Consider the following 19,505-nt stretch of genomic DNA (forward strand, 5'->3'; position numbering starts at 1 on the left):
AAAAAAAAAAAAAAAAAAAAGAATTAAATGGAAAAGAAGCAAATTGCAAAAGAGTCTGTGTAATGATTCTATTTGTGCAAAATAGAGAGAGAGTGTGTGTTTGTGTATGCAGATGCACCTTGACTTATGATGGGGTTTTATCTTGATAAACCCATTTTAAGTTGAAAAGATTGAAAATCAAAAATGCATTTAATATACCTAACCTACTAAATATCCTAGCTTAGCCTAGCCTACCCTAAGTGTGCTCAGAACTTACATTAGCCTACAGTTAGGCAAAAATCATCTAATACAAAACCTATTTTGTAATGAAGTATTGAATATCTCATGTGATTTATTGAATATTGTACTGCAAATGAAAAACAGTTGTTGTATGGGTACTCTAAGTATAGTTTCTACTAAATGTATATCAATCTCAAATCATCATAAAGTAAAAAAATCATTAAGTGGAACCTCATAAGTCGGGAACTGTGTGTGTGTCTGTGTGTGTGTATCCAACTGTTAACAGTGAATATTTCAGAGGGATTGGATTATGGGAGACTTTGATTTCTATGTTATTTCTTATTTCTCTGATGTTTTACTTTTTACAATGAACATGTATTACTACTTTTACAATCAGGGAAAGAGGAACTGAAAAAATTCAATATCCTTTTAAATATTTTGTACCACTTACAGGATTGAAGTTGACACTTCTGGGCCAGGCATTCGGAGATCTTCAAGGCCAAGCCTCTGCTCCCTACCACTCCCATGAATTGTCTCTCTCAGTTACATTCCGCCACATTTTATTCCTGGAAACACCCTTTTTCAGACTTCTGGGTTTTACATGTCCTCTTCCCTCTGACGGAGTTCCCGTTCCCTGCTTTGTGCATCTTAGGAGAAGACTCTCATCTTCTCCTGTATGAATCCACTCCTGATTCTCTCCCAGGCAGGAAAATGTTTTTATTGCTCTGGGTTTCCTGAATCGTCTGCTGCCTAGGCTCTCTACTAGGTGGAAGTGACTTGAGTGAGAGCACAGACTGTGTTCTTATTGCCTAGCACAGGGCTGAGCAAATGCTTATCAACAGAATGAACTCTGTCCTCTCTGAGTGTCCCTGTAGGTGGCTGCCTCTTTGCAGAGGCTGTCCTCACCTCTAGGAACCAGGACCCAGCATTGAGTCTCTTCAGTTCAGCCCAGGAGAAGTCACTGCTGTGGGCTGTGATTCGGGTTGGGAATACAGAGGCTACATTCGTGGTCCTGCTCAGGTGCTCATCATGCATGAGGAAGGGGACCCCGTCGGAGCTGAGGGCACAAGGGGTGTCAGAGGGCCAAGCTCTGGGGCTGGTCATCATATCCTCCAGCCCCCCAGATCCCCTAAGCCCCAGCTTCCCTCACCTGACCATCACATCAGTCTCAAACACAGTAGCTCCGCATTCAGCTGTCTTCCGCAAGGACATCAGGGTGTTCTCGGGAGCCAGCTGTGAAAGGGAATAGGCGATGAGGTAGCAGGGGAGGGTGGGAGACTGGGAACCCACAGCCCTGGCCGCTGTAGCGCAGATGAGCAGACCTTCCTGACCCTTCCAGCATTCTGTCCAACACTCACCATGGGGGCCCCTCGGTGTCCCACCAGCCCAGGCTTGGGTGGTAAGTCTCTGCGTTCCATGATGCAGGGCGAGGAGATGCATAGTGGGGCCAAGTAGATGACCAGGACAACTCCAAAAAATAGGAGCAGTAGCAGAATCTTGGGACCTGTGGGGAGTGGGGGACAGGCTTTCAAGAATGGGCAAGGGGAGAGCTCTGGGGACGGAAGGCAGAGTGCAGGTGGCGGAGCATGAGTGGCCAGCAAGGGTGAGTGGGGCAGTGGCATTGGCACCTCTTCGGTGGATACGGTAGAAGGTATCAGCCACAGGCCAGGCCAGGAGGGTGATTCCAGCGGCTGCTCCAATATGAAGGAATGGGGCTGTGGCCTGTGGACAAGAGCTGGTGAGGCAGGCTCTTCTCCAGTGCCCCTCCCCGCTTTCCTCTTAGGGCCTGACTACTGGAGTTCAGAGCTACCTATAGTCTTGGGGGAACAGGAGCAAGATACGTTCTAGAGTTGGCTGCAAGCCAAGGCTCCCGCCTAGACACTGGAGATTGGTCACTCACCTGCAGTGACACACGCAAGCTATGCCACTCCTGCTGCCATTGGATGTCCAGTCCCACAAGGCCAGCGGCCACAAGTAGCATAATGAGGAGCAGCAGCACCTGGGGGCCCAGGGATGAATGAGGCCTCTTGGTCAATTTGGGCTTATGGTTGGTGAGCTGCTCCTTCACTCTCTGGAAAGGGGACCCGACCCTTCCCTTCCCCTGACACATCTGCTTTCCTCTTTTCACTTAACAAATACTTACTGGGCTTCAGGTCCTGGGCTTGACCCCCCGGGGGTATAAAAGTGAGGTCCTCAGCAAATAGCCAGCCAATTGCTGGGCCCAGTGGCCCCCTCTCCCATGCATTCCCATGCCTACTGTACCTTGTGGAGGCTGTGCAGATGCAGGGGCTGTCTACAAAGCCGCAGGAGCAGGGCCAGGACCTGGGGGCAGAGAGTGGTGGGACTTATGGGGCACCAAGAGGGGAGCAAGGTTACTGAGGTGGGCTTCCCAGGCTGGTACCTCCCTCCTACCCAAGAATTAGCCCCTCCCTCAGTGGCCAGGATGAGAATAGGGAGCTAGAACTAAGCAGGAAGGAAGGCTGAGGTGGGGTTAGGCCAGCGGCCTCCGGACCCACCAATAGCAAGGATGCATATGTGACCAGTAGAGAGATGACCAGCAGGAATGCCAGGGACCAGTCCATCCAGTGTCCCCAGCGGCGGAAGAGGAATCTGTGGGAGGGGAGACGGAAGTGTCCAAGTGGGGGAAGGGGTGTCAATAGTGGCCTGAGGGGAGGTGGGGTGGGTGGATCCAGGAGGACTAGAAGGGAGTGAGGAGAAAGCCCCTCACGGGGCCAGGGGCTCCAAGGATTGAGATTTTGTGGAGGGATTTTCTAAGGAGATTGGGTAGCAGCAGAGCTGGGTTTGAGGAGCTGGGCAGGGCTGGGGGATGACTGACAGTGGGGTGCCTAGGGGTCCCAGGGTGGGGAGCAGGTTGACACGTATGCTGGGGAAGCGGCGGGGGTAATCCATGACACACTCATTGAAGTTGTGCAGGTCATTGAGAAGGACGAGCCCGATGTACAGCCAGCCCAGGGAGAGTAGGAAGGTGAGGAAGAGCAGGCCAAACCAGATACAGTCGCACTGCAAAGGGGCAGGAGAGAAACTCACAACCAATACCTACTTGAAGTTCAGAGTCCCCAACAGGTGGCAGCTGAAGGGAGCTGCCTGCCCCGTGTTGGGCTGCTCTGCTCAGGGGGCAGCTCTTTCCATATTTGAGGGAGATTTTCTTCCTGGGAGAGAGAGCCCCTTCCCCCAAACTGTCTATGAGCACAATTGGCCTTCTTATCCCCTCCAGTGGGCCTCTGCCTTCTGACTTCCAGCCTCCCCCCTCCATCCCTACTCCACCTTGCTGGTTTGCATCCTCTCTCTGGGGCATTTCCTCCAGTGGCAGCTATACAGGCAGTGGAGGCAGCGGGCCCAGACGGAGCAGCAGCCGGGGGACTCGGCCATGGTGAAGGCCTGGGGGGAGGGACACTCAACCATCAGGGACCCTGGCAGAGGGCAGATCCCAGTCTCCCTCCCAGTGTATCTGAGGAGCCCGGGGGAGGAGCAGAGGCCTGGGCCGCTGCTCAGCAACGGAGGTCACGGGGCAGGCCCAGAGTGCCAGACTGGATGAAGTGAGCAGCCCCAGCTGCAAGCCTGGCAATGGGAGACAATCTCCAGAGCCTTCGTTTCCCTTTAATCTTGATACCTGGAGAGTCAGTGGGACACCCAAGAGGTCCAGCCTCTTTTCAGGCAGGATGCATATCCACTGTCTCCAGCTCCTCCCCATTTAACAGCACACACCTCTGGGGATGGAGTACTTGCCCTGGGGGTAAAGAACTCAAGAGAAACTGCCCAGGGTGGGGCAAACTCAGTTCAGCAAGTTAAAGCAGGTTTGGCCAAGCTGGAGGCAGCCCCGTGCTGAATTGCTTTCCGGCCCAGGAAGCAGAAGTAACCTGAAGCAAAGGTTCCAGTTCTGACCTGGGGCTAATGAAGGCCCAGCTAGTTGGCCAGTTGCTATGGATATAGAGATTATTCAGATCACAAATCCCTGAAAGATTCTCTGTGTCCACCTCCCAGGGGACAGAGGGCACTGCCAAAAAGAGGAAGACTTGAGGTGAACATGTTGCCTGGGTCACTCCCAGTCTTCTAAAGGAATCTTTGGATTTTCAAAATACAAAGCCTCCCTCTCAAGTCCTGTCCTTTCCTGCCCAGTCATCCCCCTACCCCAACCAGAAGCCCAGACCCGCCTTCAGGAGCCCCACCCTCTAAGTTAGCTTTGGTCAGAGTACAACAAATGCAGGGCAAAGGTGTGAATGCGGGGTGTGGTTGTCTTGGGGCAGGGGACCCCTGTACCTTATGCTTCTGGGTTTGGCTGACTGAGCTGATCCCCAGACTTGGCTGGGTATGTGACTGATTCTACACGAGAGGGTGTGCGATTTGTGTCAGCATTTGTACTTGTGTTTGCACAACTGGCTGTCGGTACCATACGATTTCAGGTGACTTTGAGTATGTAAAGGAGCCCCTGGATACACCCAAAGTGTGTGAGCATGTGTGCATGTGGGCTGAGGGACAGGACCCCTTGTCCTCCGAGCTCCCCAGAGGCTATGGAGTCTTAGAGGAGTGCACAGTGCCTGGGTCCGGTAAGGAGGAAGGTGTGGCTGCTTCTGAACTGCCCTCTTTATGCTGCCTTGGGAAAGGAGGGTTAGGGTAGGGGTGAGGAGCTGGAGCTGGGGGAAGGAAATCTCTCCCCTCTCTGAGACCCTTCCTGGTAAAAAGCCAACCCAAAGGGAAGCCCTTGCCTCTGCCCATCTTGGAGCTGGTTTGATAGCCTGCCCTAAGCTCTTGCCTCCCCTGGGGTCCTACCCCTGTGCCCCAGACACTGCCTTCCAGAGTCCCCTCCCTTCAGGAGCTGTCTGTAGGATGGGATCAGGGTCTGAGCAGCCTGAAAACCCCAAGTAGGGGAGCTGACAGGGGTGCCATTCAATCCCCTGGTCCAAGCCCAGCGGGATGGAGCTGGTCTCTGCTCCACAGCTCCCATCTGTAGCCCCCCAGCCTTCCCGAGCCCTCACACCTTTGCTCAGTGGCAGCTCCGCTCCACTCTTCTCTCTGCACTGCTTCCCAGCTCCTCTCCGAGTGGTCTGCCTCCTCCCTTTTTCAGTCCTCAGTTCAGCCCTATGAGTCAAACAGGTGGCACTGTTGCCACCTACAGGAGGCTGTGTAGGTCCTCTCCCAAGGCCTGCAGCTGCTCTGTGGCCTGGGCACAGCCCGAGTGGGAAGATGGAAGGCAGGAAGGGGGAGGGAGAGCAAATCTGCTTCTTTACTTGCTGGCGGTCAGGGGGCTTGGGGTGAGGAATTCCTTTGTGCAGCCTTTCCCATCCCTCTGTCCCTCCTCCTGTTCCCCTCCCAGTCACTGCTGGGGCTTTGTCCTGGCTCAGGGAGGCGAGGGCTGAGGGCACAGGCTGGCGGGAAGCTGGGGGGGAGGTGACCACACAACTTTGCAGCTTGGCAGTGAGGAGAAGAGGCCCAGCCAGCCCACTGGAAAGGCGTGTGTGTGTGTGTGTGTGTGTGTGTGTATGTATGTGTGTGTAAGTCTAACATCAAGTCTCAAGCTCCCTGGGAATACAGCCTTGATTCATTAAGCCCCCTCCCCTCTTGAGCTCCTACTTCTAATTCAGCAAGGTGCATGTATAAGAAGCTGCAGCCTGGAGCGGTGTCTCACACCTGTAATCCCAGCACTTTGGGAGGCCGAGGCGGGTGGATCACCTGAGGTCAGGCGTTCAAGACCGGCCTGGCCAACATGGTGAAAACCCTGTCCCTACAAAAAATACAAAAATTAGCCAGGCATGGTGGTGTGCACCTGTAATCCCAGCTACTTGGGAGGCTGATGTGGGAAGATTGAGCCTGGGAGGTCGAGGCTGCAGTGAGTTGAGATTGTGCTACTGCACTCCAGCCTGGGCAACAGAAGCTGCAAGCTACTTCCTGAACTCTGGACAGCAAGTTGCCCTGTTTCTGGACCAGAGGTCCCCATGGGCCTTGTGGATCCTGGGTGACACTAGTAGTTCTCCCGTCTTCCCTCATCACCCCAGACAGGAGATGCTCATTCAGGACTTGTGTCATTTCTACTGCCTTGTCCCTAAGGCATATGAGTCTCTTTCCAAGAATCCTTTGAGGAGTGTAGCGTATATTGGGGTCACAGGCTTTTGGAAGATGAACACATACAAAAGATGCTGTTACTATAGCATCAGCAGGGAAGGGCTGGTTAGCATGCTATAGAGTTTGCTTAATGCTAAAGCACAGGGGTCTGGGTGGGATGGGGGCCAGGGCCTGGCTTGATTGACCTCTCCCTCTACATTATGCCTGATGCGGTGACTCGAGGTCTGGGGGCTATTAGTGCAGTGTTGGTGGGAAAAGATGTTTTCTCTGGGGTAAGTCTGCTTCCCCCTCCCCCGCCACACACTGGATTTCAAATAGTGAGAAGGAAGACTGGCTCTCTTATGCCAAGAGCTGGCCCCCCTCCCACTCAGCCTTCCCATTGTGTCCAGAGGCTCTAGTTGGCAATGGCAGAGACTCCCTCGGCATTAAAATGCAAAGAGAAGCAGGGCTGCTTGCTGGCAGGAGGCCAGGGAGGACCAGCAGGTCACCTAGTCCATTGCAGGCTTCATTCTAGGCAGACTGTTGCTCAATTTCTTTTGCTTGGGCTCTGGTGGATTCTAGAGGAGTCTTGGCTTTTGAGTTTTTGGGGATGGTTTGGGAGCTTTTTTGGGGAGAAGGGTTTTGGGATTCAGAATGCATAGATATGAAGCGCAGGGCTTGTGAGCACCTCAGAAGACAAGGCCAGTCAGCAGCCTGTGTATGGTATTCCAGGGCTGGCCCCCTTTTAGCTTTAAGCAGAGATAGAGAACCCTGATACATTGTAAGGCATAAGCATCTTTCAAAGGAGAATGCAAGGAGCCAGTGCCGTTCTGCCCTGGGACTGGACAGCAGTATAGTGCAATGCCCCTCCTACACTAAGAAATCAGGCTGCAGGGCATTAGAAGTGGCCGCTGCTGGCACTCTAGAGAGTTGGCTAGAGTGAAGCTTGGATGGTAGCTCTGCGTTCGGGTCCTAGCTCACTAACTTTGTGACTCTGGGTAAGTTACTTAACTTCTTTGTACCCCAGTTTCCTCAAATGCAAAATAAGGACATCTATCTATGTTGACCTTTGTGTGTGTGTGTGTGAAGAACAAATAAAATTGTGGCAAGAACATGGAGATGGTTAGTAAACGTGGTTTCTTCCTCCCAAATCTGGAAGCCAGGCAGGTTCTACAGTGGAGGTCAGGCCACTGGCCTTGCTAACGTGATTCTGATTTCTTAGGGTAGCAGAGCAACATAAAGACATGTCACACTTCACACTACCTTCTGGGAAAGAGAGCAGCTACAATAAGGCAGGGAGGTTCAGGTACTTGTAATGAATCCCCTTAATAGCTTCCTCAGGGGCTCAGGAACACAGGTTGAAATTTTATTTCTCCCTCTAGCACAGAAGGATCTTCCCAAACAGTAGATGGGCTAAGGTTTATTTACTTACTTAACATTTAAAAATAATTCATTTACTTCAACAACATGGAAGACAATCGAGAGTACTATTGAAACACAATTCAGAGAGGGTCAGGACAGTACAGATCACAACCCCATTCCTGAGGTGGAATGAAAGATCTAAACCAGGCCTCCATCCTAGGCCAGGCTCCTCCGTTAAGCAGAGACAACCAAAAGATAAGAAAGCCTTGGCCTCATCCCCGTCATGAGATAGCCTGAACTGCTCACAAATAAGAAATAACTTGATGATTTTGAGGACTGGTTCCTGATGAGTCATTAGGAAAGTCAGTTGGTTCTCTCTTCAGTAGGTGGTTTAGCACCCTTCTGGAGAACAGTGAGTAGTAGTCTGGAGCTGGAGGCTGAGGGCCAACATCCAACAGAGGTTACCTTCTTTTCAGTAACACTTTTTTCCTTTTTTCAACAGCAAGAAACCTGAAATCCAGAGAAGTCATTTAAAAACCCCTTCTGGCTGCAACCTGAAAGATCTCCCAAGCCAGACTGAGGGTAGAGATGATGACTCCAACTTCAGTGGGCCTCTTCTTCGATAGGGGAGCAGCCAGAGAAGAAGCTGGTGTTGCTGGCCAGAGCTCGTTTCTTTTTCTTCCCTGGAGCCTTATTTTCTTGGTATTCTGTTGCTACATGTTTCAACTCTGGGAGGTCAAAAAGGGAGGGAGCTGGGGGAGTCTTCTTTGACGGCACCTGCTCCACGTCGCACATCTCTTTCAGGATCTAGGAGGGACAGAGACAGGTATGAATAGACTTTAGAAAGGGGCAGAAGCTCAGCCCAGCCGAGCTGCTATAGATGCTCGACATACTCCCAGTAGTATGAGGTATTCTTTAAGATCATTCCATGGAAAAAACCAGACTCTAGTCTATGCGTGACCCCTAGTTCCCAGCAAGCTGATTACACCTTTACTCCACCTGCCTCTCTTCTACTGGTCTGTCATAGATAACGCAGAGAAGGATGCTAATCCAGTTTTCCAATGCCTGCCTTTTAGCCCACCTACCTTGCTATTGGGGGTGGCACAGACGGGATTAAAGAAGCTCAATCCTGGGGTCACCTCTGTAGGATCCTCCAATTTGAAGGAGCCTTCGGAATCCTGGGTCCGTTCAACAGTGCCCAAGCTATCCTGAAAATCAAGCAGACAGGCATATTATAAATTTGGCTGCCAGGATTACAAAATCAGTCTGCTCCCATTTAACCAAAGAGGTAACAGTTCTAAGTGCCTGATTAGTCAGCTGAAGCAAGTCTTAGGGAGGCCCTGCTTGGGGAGGTCACAGTGTTTGACATACTCTGTCCCTGAAAGAATGGGAGCAATGCTTGTAGGTAGCCTCTGAAGGCAAAGACTAGGTAGTGGCATGGGACATCTCACAAGGACAGGTTTAAAGCAAAGAAAACCTTGGTCATTTGTTTGACTAAACTCCCCCCTCTACAATTTGCGATATCCCTTTTACCATCCATACTGGGTGTTGCCTGTATTAGTATTCCTTTCAGTTAACGAAACTGATTCTGAGAGACAGACAGATAGAGATGGGAGGAGGGAGGGAGGGGCCATGCCCCTCTGCCTGGAGGCCCTTTCATGGAGCTACTACATGACTCTTGAACCCAAATTGAAAAACCACAGGAATAGAGGATCCTCAAGGTCTCTGCTACTTCTACAGTTCTTAGCCTGACTTCTGGCTTGCCTATGTATATTACAAGTTTTTTTTTTTTTTTTTTGAGATGGAGTCTCGCTCTGTTGCCCAGGCTGGAGTGCAGTGGTGCGATCTCAGCTCACTGCAAGCTCCGCCTCCCGGGTTCATGCCATTCTCCTGCCTCAGCCTCCTGAGCAGCTGGGACTACAGGCGCCTGCCACCACGCCCGGCTAATTTTTTTGTATTTGCAGTAGAGATGGGGTTTCACCGTGTTAGCCAGGATGGTCTCGATCTCCTGACCTCGTGATCTGCCCGCCTCGGCCTCCCAAAGTGCTGGGATTACAGGCGTGAGCCACTGCACCCGGCCAGAGGTCTTTTTAATAGAAGATGCAGGTTGAAACTCTTCACATGTGGATGTTCAAGAAATGCATGATGAATCATCATTAGACCGTGCTTGCTAGAATTATTGTATATCACATAGAGAGCTGTAGTAATACATTTTTGCTATTGCACAGGTAGGTGTAAGGCAGGTATAGGAATCTGACCTGCTTGGTGCTGCTCTTCCCAGGGCACATTTGGTTTTCCTGAGTTTGCTATTCCTGGGAACAATATTAAGAGGACATTTAGATTAACTTGGTTTATAACAGTGACTATTAGAAAGGCCTGGTTCCTGTGGGTCTTTTCCTAGAGCCATGCAATAGCTAGCTGGTTGCCATGGAGAGAGTCTAAGTAACGAATGTCTCAAGATGTCAGAAGGATTAACTTCCTGGAAGCTGCTACCTCAGCACACGGGTCTTACAGTTCCAGTTAAACCTCTGGACTAGTTTGATCCTACGTGTCTATATGCCTGTGAATGCCTGCTTTCTTGTCCTTGTCGTCTCAAAAACAGTACCGAAACTTTACAGCCAAGCCTGGGGGTAGGGAGCTCTATACCTGGGAATCTCCTGGGAAGCACTGTGGTTTCTGAAAGGGGTATGTGAACAGGCAAGCAGCAAGGAAAAAGGATTGAGAAGTGAACTGTCTCTTTTCCTGGGTTCAGAGGGAAGGAGAAGAGTAGGAAGAGCTGTGCAGGAGACTCCAGGTTTCAGGACGGAAGGCAGAAAAAGAGGGTGGAAACTAGTGGGAGGTCTGAAGGGATGGGGAGAGGAAACAGCACTGATCCTACCTTGCCTTGCTGGCGGTTCCGACACTTTGTAGGGTCACAGCAACAGTCCACACCACAGTCTGACTTTTGCTTCCTGCACCCACACTGCTTGTTTCCACACCAGCCCTTGCAGGAACACTGCAAAACAGGTTTGCAGAAAGACACATTACTGAAAGGGTTAGAAGACTAGTTTAAAATGACTTCCCTTCATTTGTAAGCTTTTCTAGAAAAAAATGGAAAGTACTATTATCTACCAAGCTTCAATCTCCTTAGTCCTCTCTTCTTTGGTGAAACAATAATCACCAAGAACTGTCACAGGTTTAAAGAGAACAAGTCTTGCCAGACAAATCCATTTTCTTTTCTTTTCTCTTTTTTTTTGAGATGGAGTCTTATTATGTCACCCAGGCTGGAGTGCAGTGGCACGATCTCTGCTCACTGCAACCTCCGCCTCCCAGGTTCAAGTAATTCTCCTGCCTCAGCCTCCTGAGTAGCTGGCATCACAGGTGCACGCCACCATGCCTGGCTAATTTTTTTACTTTATTTATTTTTTTGAGACGGAGCCTTGCTCTGTTGCCCAGGCTGGAGTGCAATGGTACGATCTTGGCTCACTGCAGCCTCTGCCTCCTGAGTTTAAGCAATTCTCCTGCCTCAGCTTCCTGAGTAGCTGTGATTACAGGTGCCTGCCACCACGCCTGGCTAATTTTTGTATTTTTAGTAGAAAAAGGGTTTCACCATGCTGGCCAGGCTGGTCTCGAACTCCCGACCTCAGGCGATCTACCTGCCTCGGTCTATCAAAGTGCTGGGATTACAGGCGTGAGCCACCATGCCTGGCCACCTGGCGAATTTTTGTATTTTTAGTAGAGATGGGGTTTCACCACGTTGCCCAGGCTGGTCTCAAACTCCTGACCTCAGGTGATCAGCCCGCCTTGGCCTCCCAAATTGCTGGGATTACAGGTGTGAGCCACCGCGCCTGGCTGAAAAATCCATTTTCTTTTGGACAGAATACTTGAAGGACAGATCAGAGGTAGCATAATGCAAAGCAACTGACAAAGACTCTTGTGATAACTTTATGGGCAAAGTGAAGAACTGTGAGCTGGATGGTAGTATAGTTAAGTACATTTAAAAACTGAGTGTAGTTGCTCAGTATTTTTAGAATTACCAAACTGTACTTTCATCCAGCTCACATTTCTGCATTTTGTCCAGTGTTAGTCTGGGCTTTGTCCTTACCACATTTTGATAAATCACTGATGATATGAAATAAAATCATTTACATTTGATAGCACTTTACAGTTTTCAGAGTACTTTCATGTACATAAATACAAAATCTCATTTGAATCTCATAACTAGTCTATAAGGTAGGCATATTTATCAGCTCTAACAATGACAGAAAGCTGGAAGGATGAGTAATATGTAAGATAAAAGAATCACAATTCAAAAATATTTTGACAAGCTGGACTTAAGGTGTGAAAGTAGAAAGAAAGTTTGTAAGTTTGGTATTTAGGTTCCCCTCAACTCAGTCATAGAAATACAATATGGAGAGTGATCTGGCTTAAAAGTAGACCGTGCAGTGGCTCATGCCAGTAATCCCAGCACTTTGGGAGATCAAGGCAGGTGGATCGCTTGAGCTCAGGAGTTTGAGACTAGCCTGGGCAACATGGTGAAACCCTGTCTCTACCAAAAATACAAAAAATCAGCCGGACATGGTGGCAACCTCGGGAGGCTGAGGTGGGAGGATCACTTGAGCCTGGGAAGTGGAGGCTGCAGTGAGCTGAGATCACACCACTGCACTCCAGCCTGGGTGACAGAGTGAGACCTCATCTCAAAAAAAAAAAAAGACTGTGCAGAAAAGGGCCTAGGGATTTGAGGTGTAAGCAAGCTCTGTGAGTCAACAGCTTGAAATGGCTGTCCCAAAGCAAATGCAGTCAGGTAGAAATCTGGAGTTCAGAAAAGATGGGGAGTAATTATTTCACTGTACCCCGGCTCAGTCGGATCCCATTTGAAATAATGCATCCTGGCTGGGCGCAGTGGCTCATGCCTGTAATCCCAGCACTTTGGGAGGCCGAGGCGGGTGGATCATCTGAGGTCAGGAGTTCAAGAACAGCCTGACCAACAAGGTCAAACCCCGTCTCTACTAAAAATACAAAATTAGCCAGGCATTGTAGCGCATGCCTTTAATCCCAGCTACTCAGGAGGCTGAGGCAGGAGAATCGCTTGAACCTGGGAGGCAGAGGTTGCAATGAGCCAAGATCATGCCATTGCACTCCAGCCTGGGCGACAGAGTGAAACACCGTCTCAAAAAAGAAAAAAAAAAAAAGAAAAAGAAAGAAAGAAATAATGCATCTTATTTCAGGGCACCATAATTTTGTTCATGCGTACAAAAGCATAGACAATAGCAATAGAAAACCTCACTCATGCCCCCACTAACCCCCCTTAACAGTAAAATGCAGATATAACCCAGGTCTCCTATGTACTCCTTCCTGATCCCATTTGCCTCCTCCCTTTCCAGGGATAAACAGTCTACTGAATTAGGTATTTAACATTCCTGTGTCTCTTATCACATTAGTTTTTTTTTTTTTTTTTTGGAGACAGGGTCTTCCTCTGTCACCCAGGCTGGAATGCAGTGGTGCAATCATAGCTCACTGCAGCCCCAACCTCTTGGACTTAGTGATCCTCCTGCCTCAGCCTCCAGAGTATTTGGGACCACAAGCACATGCCACCACGCCTGGCTAATTTTTTGTTTTTGATTTTGTAGAGACAGGGTCTCGCCATGTTGCCCAGGCTGGTCTTGAACTCCTGGCTTCAAGCAATCCTCTTGCCTCAGCCTCCCAAAGTGCTGAGATTACAGGTGTGAGCAACAGCACCTGGCCACACATAGGAGTTTTTGTAAAAAAACAAAAATAAACAAGAAATTGTCTTACACATTTTTAAACTTTGTATAAATGACATCTTACATGTTGACACATATAGCTCGATTCCATTCATTTTCAGTCTATGAACTTGCCACAATTTACCCATTCTCCTGATAGTGCCATTTTCTACTCTTATAAACAAAGCTGCAGTAGTGATAGCTAACATTAATGTGTGCCAGGCACTGTTATAAGGGTTTCCTGTTTATTAAATCAGTTTAATCGATAAGCATGTTTCCTTGTATGCACATTCAGGAATTCAGTGTGTATGTTTTATAAAGAGGATGTTAAACAAAAAAGAGGTGAGTGATCAGAATTACAGGAAGCAATGCTATAAGAAAAATCATAGAAGAAAGTGGGATAGTTTGGCTTTGAAAAGATAGAGGTGGCCAAGCTCACAGGATGAAGGAACAGAGTGAGAAGAGACCTCAGCAACCATCTAAAGACTGGTTTGATGTATGACGCTCCTCTTAACATCCCTGGTCTAATTATCTGAAGCTCTATTTATCCTGAGGTGATAATAGTTTCTATATAACTTCTAGTCATACAACCCAATTCTGCCATCTAAAATGACATGGAATGAGTTTAACCCCACTTCTATAGAGTAACTGTTAAAACCTGAACATAATTTCTACTCCCCAGTCCCCTTCTGTCCAAATCCTCTCAAAGTTAAATGTACCTAGTTCCTTTAATGATTCACCACATGACATGGTTCTCGTGTATCCTCACCACCTTGACTATACACCAATTTGTCAAAGTTCTTCAATTGTGAGATCTAGAAATGAGCACAACTTTCTAAATGTGGTGTGACCACTGTGAGGTGGACTGTGATAAACACCTCCCTTGTTACGGACCCAGTAGTCCTATTAATGAGGCCTAAAATCAGTTGCTTTTTTTTTCCTGTCACATCTTTGTGAATTCATACTGAGCTTATAGTCAAATTCAAGCCCTTAAATTTTTTTCATATGAGAACCATCACCTTTGCTCTGTAGTTGCTCTGTAGAAACCACAATAACATCTTTTTTCTGATTAGCAAAATAATATGTATCACTTTACAAAACTTGAAAACCAAAACACTTGACTTTTAATAGTTGTGTATAATATTTCCTCACGGGGATAATGTCAATTTATTTAACCAGTCCCCTAATGTTAAATATTAAGATTGTTTTGAAAGAAATTGTTCACTATTATAAATCATGTTTTAGTAAATATCCTTGTATAGAAATATAATCTAAGCTGTACCATGACTGACAAGGCCCTCCATCATCTGGCCCTTGACTACCCATCCCCTGACTGTAGCTTATGCTCAATACATTCTAGTCACACTGGCCTTTTTAGTTGTTCCTCGAGATACTAAGCTCATTCCTGCCCTGAGGTCTTGCATTTTCTGTTCCCCTTTCCTGAAATGTTCTTCTGATGCTTTTCCTGACTTGCTCTTCACTGTTTAGGCCTCAGCTGAGATATTTCCTTCTCAGAGAGAGCTCCGCAAGCACTCTTCTTTTTTTTTTTTTTTTTTTTTTGAGACGGAGTCTCACTCTGTCGCCCAGGCGGGAGTGCAGTGGCCGGATCTCAGCTCACTGCAAGCTCCGCCTCCTGGGTTTACACCATTCTCCTGCCTCAGCCTCCCGAGTAGCTGGGACTACAGGCGCCCGCCATCTCGCCCGGCTAGTTTTTTGTATTTTTTAGTAGAGACGGGGTTTCACCGTGTTAGCCAGGATGGTCTCGATCTCCTGACCTCGTGATCCGCCCGTCTCGGCCTCCCAAAGTGCTGGGATTACAGGCTTGAGCCACCGCGCCCGGCCTAGCACTCTTCTTTAAACAAAATTTTATTTTAATGAGATGGGGTCTTGCTATGTTACCCAGCCTGGTCTTTAACTCCTGACCTTAAGCAATCCTCCCAAAGTGTTGGGATTACATGCATCCGCCACCATGCCCAGCCTCCCCAAACACTCTTTTTTTAGTAGAGATGGGGTTTTGCCGTGTTGGCCAGGCTGGTCTTGAACTCCTGACCTCGTGATCCGTCCACCTCAGCCTCCCAAAGTGCTGGGATTACAGGCGTGAGCCACCGCGCCTGGCCCCAAGCACTCTTCTAAAGTGCTCTTTCCCATCCCACATTCTCTATGACTTCACTATATTTTATTTTCTTTTTCACTCATCACTATCTAAAATTATTTTATTTTTCTGGTTACTGTGTCTCTCTCCCCACAAGAATACCAGTTTCATGAGGGCAAAGAATCTCACCTGTCTTGTTTCATGTCTTCTCAGCAGCTAGAAACAGTGCCTGGCACATAGGTGCCCAGAAAAATATTTGTTGAACGAATAAATATATTTACATACCAATGTCTATTTCCTTAGTATAAATTCCTATGTGTATAATTACTGGGTCAAAGGATAGAAACATTTTAAAGGCTATTGATACGTATTTTCAAGTTGCTTTCCTGAAAGGTATACCAATTTATATTCCTAATAGCAATACAGAAATGCCCTTCTTTTTTTTTTTTTTTTTTCAGACAGGGTCTCACTCTGTCACCCAGGCTGGAGTGCAGTGGCATGATCAGAGCTCACTATAGCCTCAACCTCCAGGGCTCAAGTGATCCTGTGGCCTCAGTCCCCACTGAGTAGCTGGGACTACAGGTGTATGTCACCATGCCAGGCTAATCTTTTGTATTTCTAGCAGAGACAGGGTTTTGCCATGTTGCCCAGGCTGGTCTCAAATTACTAGGCTCAAGTAATCTGCCCACCTCAGCCTCCCAAAGTATTGGGATTACAGGTGTTCGCCACGGTGCCCAGCCAGAAGTGCCCTTCTTAGTCACCCTTGCTAATGCTAGACATTATAATAACAAAAAATCTTTGCTGCTTTAAGACAGGATGAAAGATGGAGTTCTATGACATGTCCTGGTGATACTTCCCCAGGATGACAGTGATCCATTGATTGCTACAGCCTGGGTAAGGTCCTTTGGCCATTTACAAATTCATCTAAATGCTTCAAAAATGCTCTGTTACCTCGTCCATGTTTCTCTATTTTATCCAAGGGATAATATCATGAGAGCAGTATCTGAAGGGCTGTCATAAAGAATGATTAGGCTCTTATATAGCCAAAACCCATTGGGATGATGTATAGGACAGCACATTTCAGCTAAACAAGAAGGAACTTTCTAACAATTAGTGGAGTCCAATGGGTTGTCCTGTAAGACTGTGAGCTTCCCCCTATTAGAAGTCTTCCAGCAAGAAGAGGTTAGATAAACACCTGGTAGTGGTATTATAGTACAGTCATGACATACATGACAGATGTAGTTGCATGAATACCACGTACATGAGCTGTAACTTCATCCTATTCTCTCTCACACCAGGAAGCAGATTAGAATGTCAAAGACAGAATGTGACACTATCACAGGCATAACTACAAATGTATTTACTACATGTATACAGGGTGGTGTGTGTGTGTGTGTGTGTGTGTGTGTGTGTGTGTGTGTGTGTATCACAACTGCTGGCAACCCACCAGCATGTTCCAGCACCATAGTTGAGAAGTAATAGGGGGACTCTTTTTTTTTCTTTTTCTTTTGTAGAGATGGGATTTAGCTATGTTGCCAAGGCTGGTCTTGAACTCCTGGCATCAAGCAATCCTCCCACCTTGGCCTCTCAAAGTGCTGAGATGACAGGCATGAGCAACCACACCCGGCCAAGGGATTCTTTGTAGAGAGTGGAAAGTAGAGCTGAAAGACCTCTGTTCTCAACTTAAGCCAGTTGTTCTCAACTCTAGCTGCACATAAGAAATCTCTGGGCAGCTTTTCAAAAAGGCCATGTCCTACCTCAGACTAATTACATCAGAATATCTGGGGGTGGGGTCCCAGGCTCCATGTTTAAAAGCTCCCTTGGGGGTTCCAATGTGTGGCTAGACTTGAGAACTACTGCTTTAGAGTCCATAATTCCTCTAGCACTAAGCTCAGTGTTACACTGTACCTCATACTTCAGATGGATAAGATCTGGTCAAAAAAAAAAAAAAATACCAGGATTGGTAAGTGATGCTGTGGCAAAAACAAAAAACAAAGAATACCAGACTAGGAATTTGGAGACTCAGGCTCTAGTCTTATATTTAATGCTTGGCATGACCTTGGACAAGTCACTTCATCCAAGTTAATCTCCATTCTTTTTTTTTTTTAAATTTTTAAATTTAGAGATGGGGGTCTCGCTCGGTCACTGAGGCTGGAGTGCAGTGGCACAATCATAGTTCACTGCAGCCTTGAACTCTGCTCTCAAGTGATCCTCCTACCTTGGTTTCCCAAAGTATTGGGATTACAGGTATGAGCCACCGTGCCCAGGCCATTCCTTCATCAGTAAGGTAGAGGCAAGAATACCTGTTCCCTCTTTTCTGCCAAATGTGACAAATGAGAATATTTGTAAAATGCTTATAGTGCTTTAACAACAATATCTGCATGATATTGTATGCTTCACAAGGTGCTTTTGCATATATTCCTCCTAACTTCTCAGATACCATATAACACCATATAAAAGCATTGTTATGGCCAGGTGTGGTGGCTCATGCCTGTAATCCCAGCACTTTGGGAGGCTGAGGCGGGTGGATCATGGGGTCAGGAGATCGAAACCATCCTGGTTAACACAGTGAAACCCTGTCTCTACTAAAAATACAAAAAATTAGCCAGGCGTGGTGGCAGGTGCCTGTAGTCCCAGCTATTCGGGAGGCTGAGGCAGGAGAATGGCGTGAACCCGGGAGGCAGAGCTTGCAGTGAGCCAAATTTGTGCCACTGTACTCCAGCCCAAGCAACAAAGTCCATCTCAAAAAAAAAAAAAAAAAAAAAAAAAAAGCATTGTTATTAAAACCATTTACACAACTTTGACTGTTACTTTGACTCAGGATATTAATCCTAGAAGGAACCTTATTCATAATCTATTCTAGACCAGGGGGTCCACAACCCCTCGGCTGGGGACCAGTACTGGTCAGTGGCCTGTTAGGAACTGTGCATGTTGCGCACTCCTTATGAGACTCTAACTAATGACTGATATCTGAGATGGAACAGTTTTATCCCCAAACCACCCCCACGACCAGTCTGTGGAAAAACTATCTTCCATGAAACCGGTCCCTGGTACCAAAAAGGTTGGGGACTGCTGTTCTAGACCCTGCACTGCATAGATAAGGCATCTGAGGCCCAGGGAGAATGACTTGCTCAAGGTTACTCAATGAACCCGTGGCAAACTCAAGACCCATGTCTATCTGGCTTCTAGGTTACTACTTTTTCTATGATAGCACATGACTTACCCCCCAGCATCTCCTTAGTACATATAGGAAATGTGGCTGAGTAAGGAAGCCATTAACTCTGGACAAGTCATCATTTTGGTGCCTGCTTCAGTCTCCTTTTCAGTAATCTAGTGATAGTCCCAGCCAGCTTCAGCTGGGTTGAAGCAGTAATAATAGAGGTCCTCTGTGAAGCATCAAGGTCTACAGGTAATACGTCTGCAAACAGTCTGATCAAAGAGCAGTCATAGCATCCATGTACTTTCAGATTGCCAAAAGGTAACTTCAGAGAAACTAGATTTTATGCTAACTTGCTCCCTTTAAAGTCCAGTTATATTCACTTTCCAAATTATAAAATCAGGGGAAAAGCCTAGAAAAGAATAATTCCTCATTGTTTTAGACATAGGATTTATCACTAATAGCAAATATTATTTACTTGCAATATTTGCTATATACTTCTATGTTGCCCTTTTAAGCTTAGAGCAACAGTGCTATAATAAATATATGAAGCTTTCCTTGAGGACAAGTATACCTGTATTCACCTCACATTTGGAAATTCTTTTCCAGAGCTTTAGGCCCTCTACTTTTTTTTTTTTTTTTTTTTTTTTTTTTAGACAGTCTTTCTCTGTCTCCCAGGCTGGAGTACAGTGGTGTGATCTCAGCTCACTGCCATATCCACCTCCTGGGTTCAAGCAATTCTCCTGCCTCAGCCTCCCAAGTAGCTGGGATTACAGGCATGCATCAGCACGCCTGACTGATTTTTGTATTTTTAGTAGACATGGGGTTTCGCCATGTTGGCCAGGCTGGTCTTGAACTCCTGACCTCAGGTGATCTGCCTGCCTCGGCCTCCCGA

At 47.5% G+C, this 19,505-nt stretch overlaps 2 protein-coding genes across 5 annotated transcripts in view; both read right to left on the bottom strand.

The window, feature by feature from the left end:
- GDPD2 (glycerophosphodiester phosphodiesterase domain containing 2) overlaps positions 1–5,567 on the bottom strand; it is a 10,745-nt gene extending 5,178 nt beyond the window's left edge. The window contains exons 1-10 of one of the 3 annotated variants that reach the window (XM_011943136.1): positions 5,216–5,567; positions 3,505–3,618; positions 3,137–3,240; positions 2,736–2,829; positions 2,482–2,541; positions 2,120–2,218; positions 1,848–1,941; positions 1,578–1,723; positions 1,370–1,452; positions 1,126–1,276 (exon numbers count right to left, since the gene is read on the bottom strand). In XM_011943136.1, coding sequence (XP_011798526.1) covers positions 1,126–1,276; positions 1,370–1,452; positions 1,578–1,723; positions 1,848–1,941; positions 2,120–2,218; positions 2,482–2,541; positions 2,736–2,829; positions 3,137–3,240; positions 3,505–3,609 — 936 coding nt within the window. In that variant the 5' untranslated portion in view covers positions 3,610–3,618; positions 5,216–5,567. The remainder of the gene's footprint in view (positions 1–1,125; positions 1,277–1,369; positions 1,453–1,577; positions 1,724–1,847; positions 1,942–2,119; positions 2,219–2,481; positions 2,542–2,735; positions 2,830–3,136; positions 3,241–3,504; positions 3,619–5,215) is intronic. The other 2 variants (XM_011943137.1, XM_011943138.1) reach the window with 2 other exon arrangements.
- A 2,056-nt stretch (positions 5,568–7,623) lies between these two features.
- KIF4A (kinesin family member 4A) overlaps positions 7,624–19,505 on the bottom strand; it is a 141,197-nt gene continuing 129,315 nt past the window's right edge. Inside the window, exons 29-31 of one of the 2 annotated variants that reach the window (XM_011943144.1) lie at positions 10,517–10,633; positions 8,724–8,846; positions 7,624–8,445 (exon numbers count right to left, since the gene is read on the bottom strand). In XM_011943144.1, the coding sequence (XP_011798534.1) occupies positions 8,242–8,445; positions 8,724–8,846; positions 10,517–10,633 (444 nt within the window). In that variant the 3' untranslated portion in view covers positions 7,624–8,241. Of the gene's footprint in view, positions 8,446–8,723; positions 8,847–10,516; positions 10,634–13,061; positions 13,357–19,505 lie in introns of those variants that run through there. The other variant, XM_011943145.1, reaches the window with a different exon arrangement.

The sequence above is a fragment of the Colobus angolensis genome, unplaced genomic scaffold (assembly GCF_000951035.1).
Source record: "Colobus angolensis palliatus isolate OR3802 unplaced genomic scaffold, Cang.pa_1.0 Scaffold216, whole genome shotgun sequence".
Lineage (NCBI taxonomy): Eukaryota > Metazoa > Chordata > Mammalia > Primates > Cercopithecidae > Colobus > Colobus angolensis.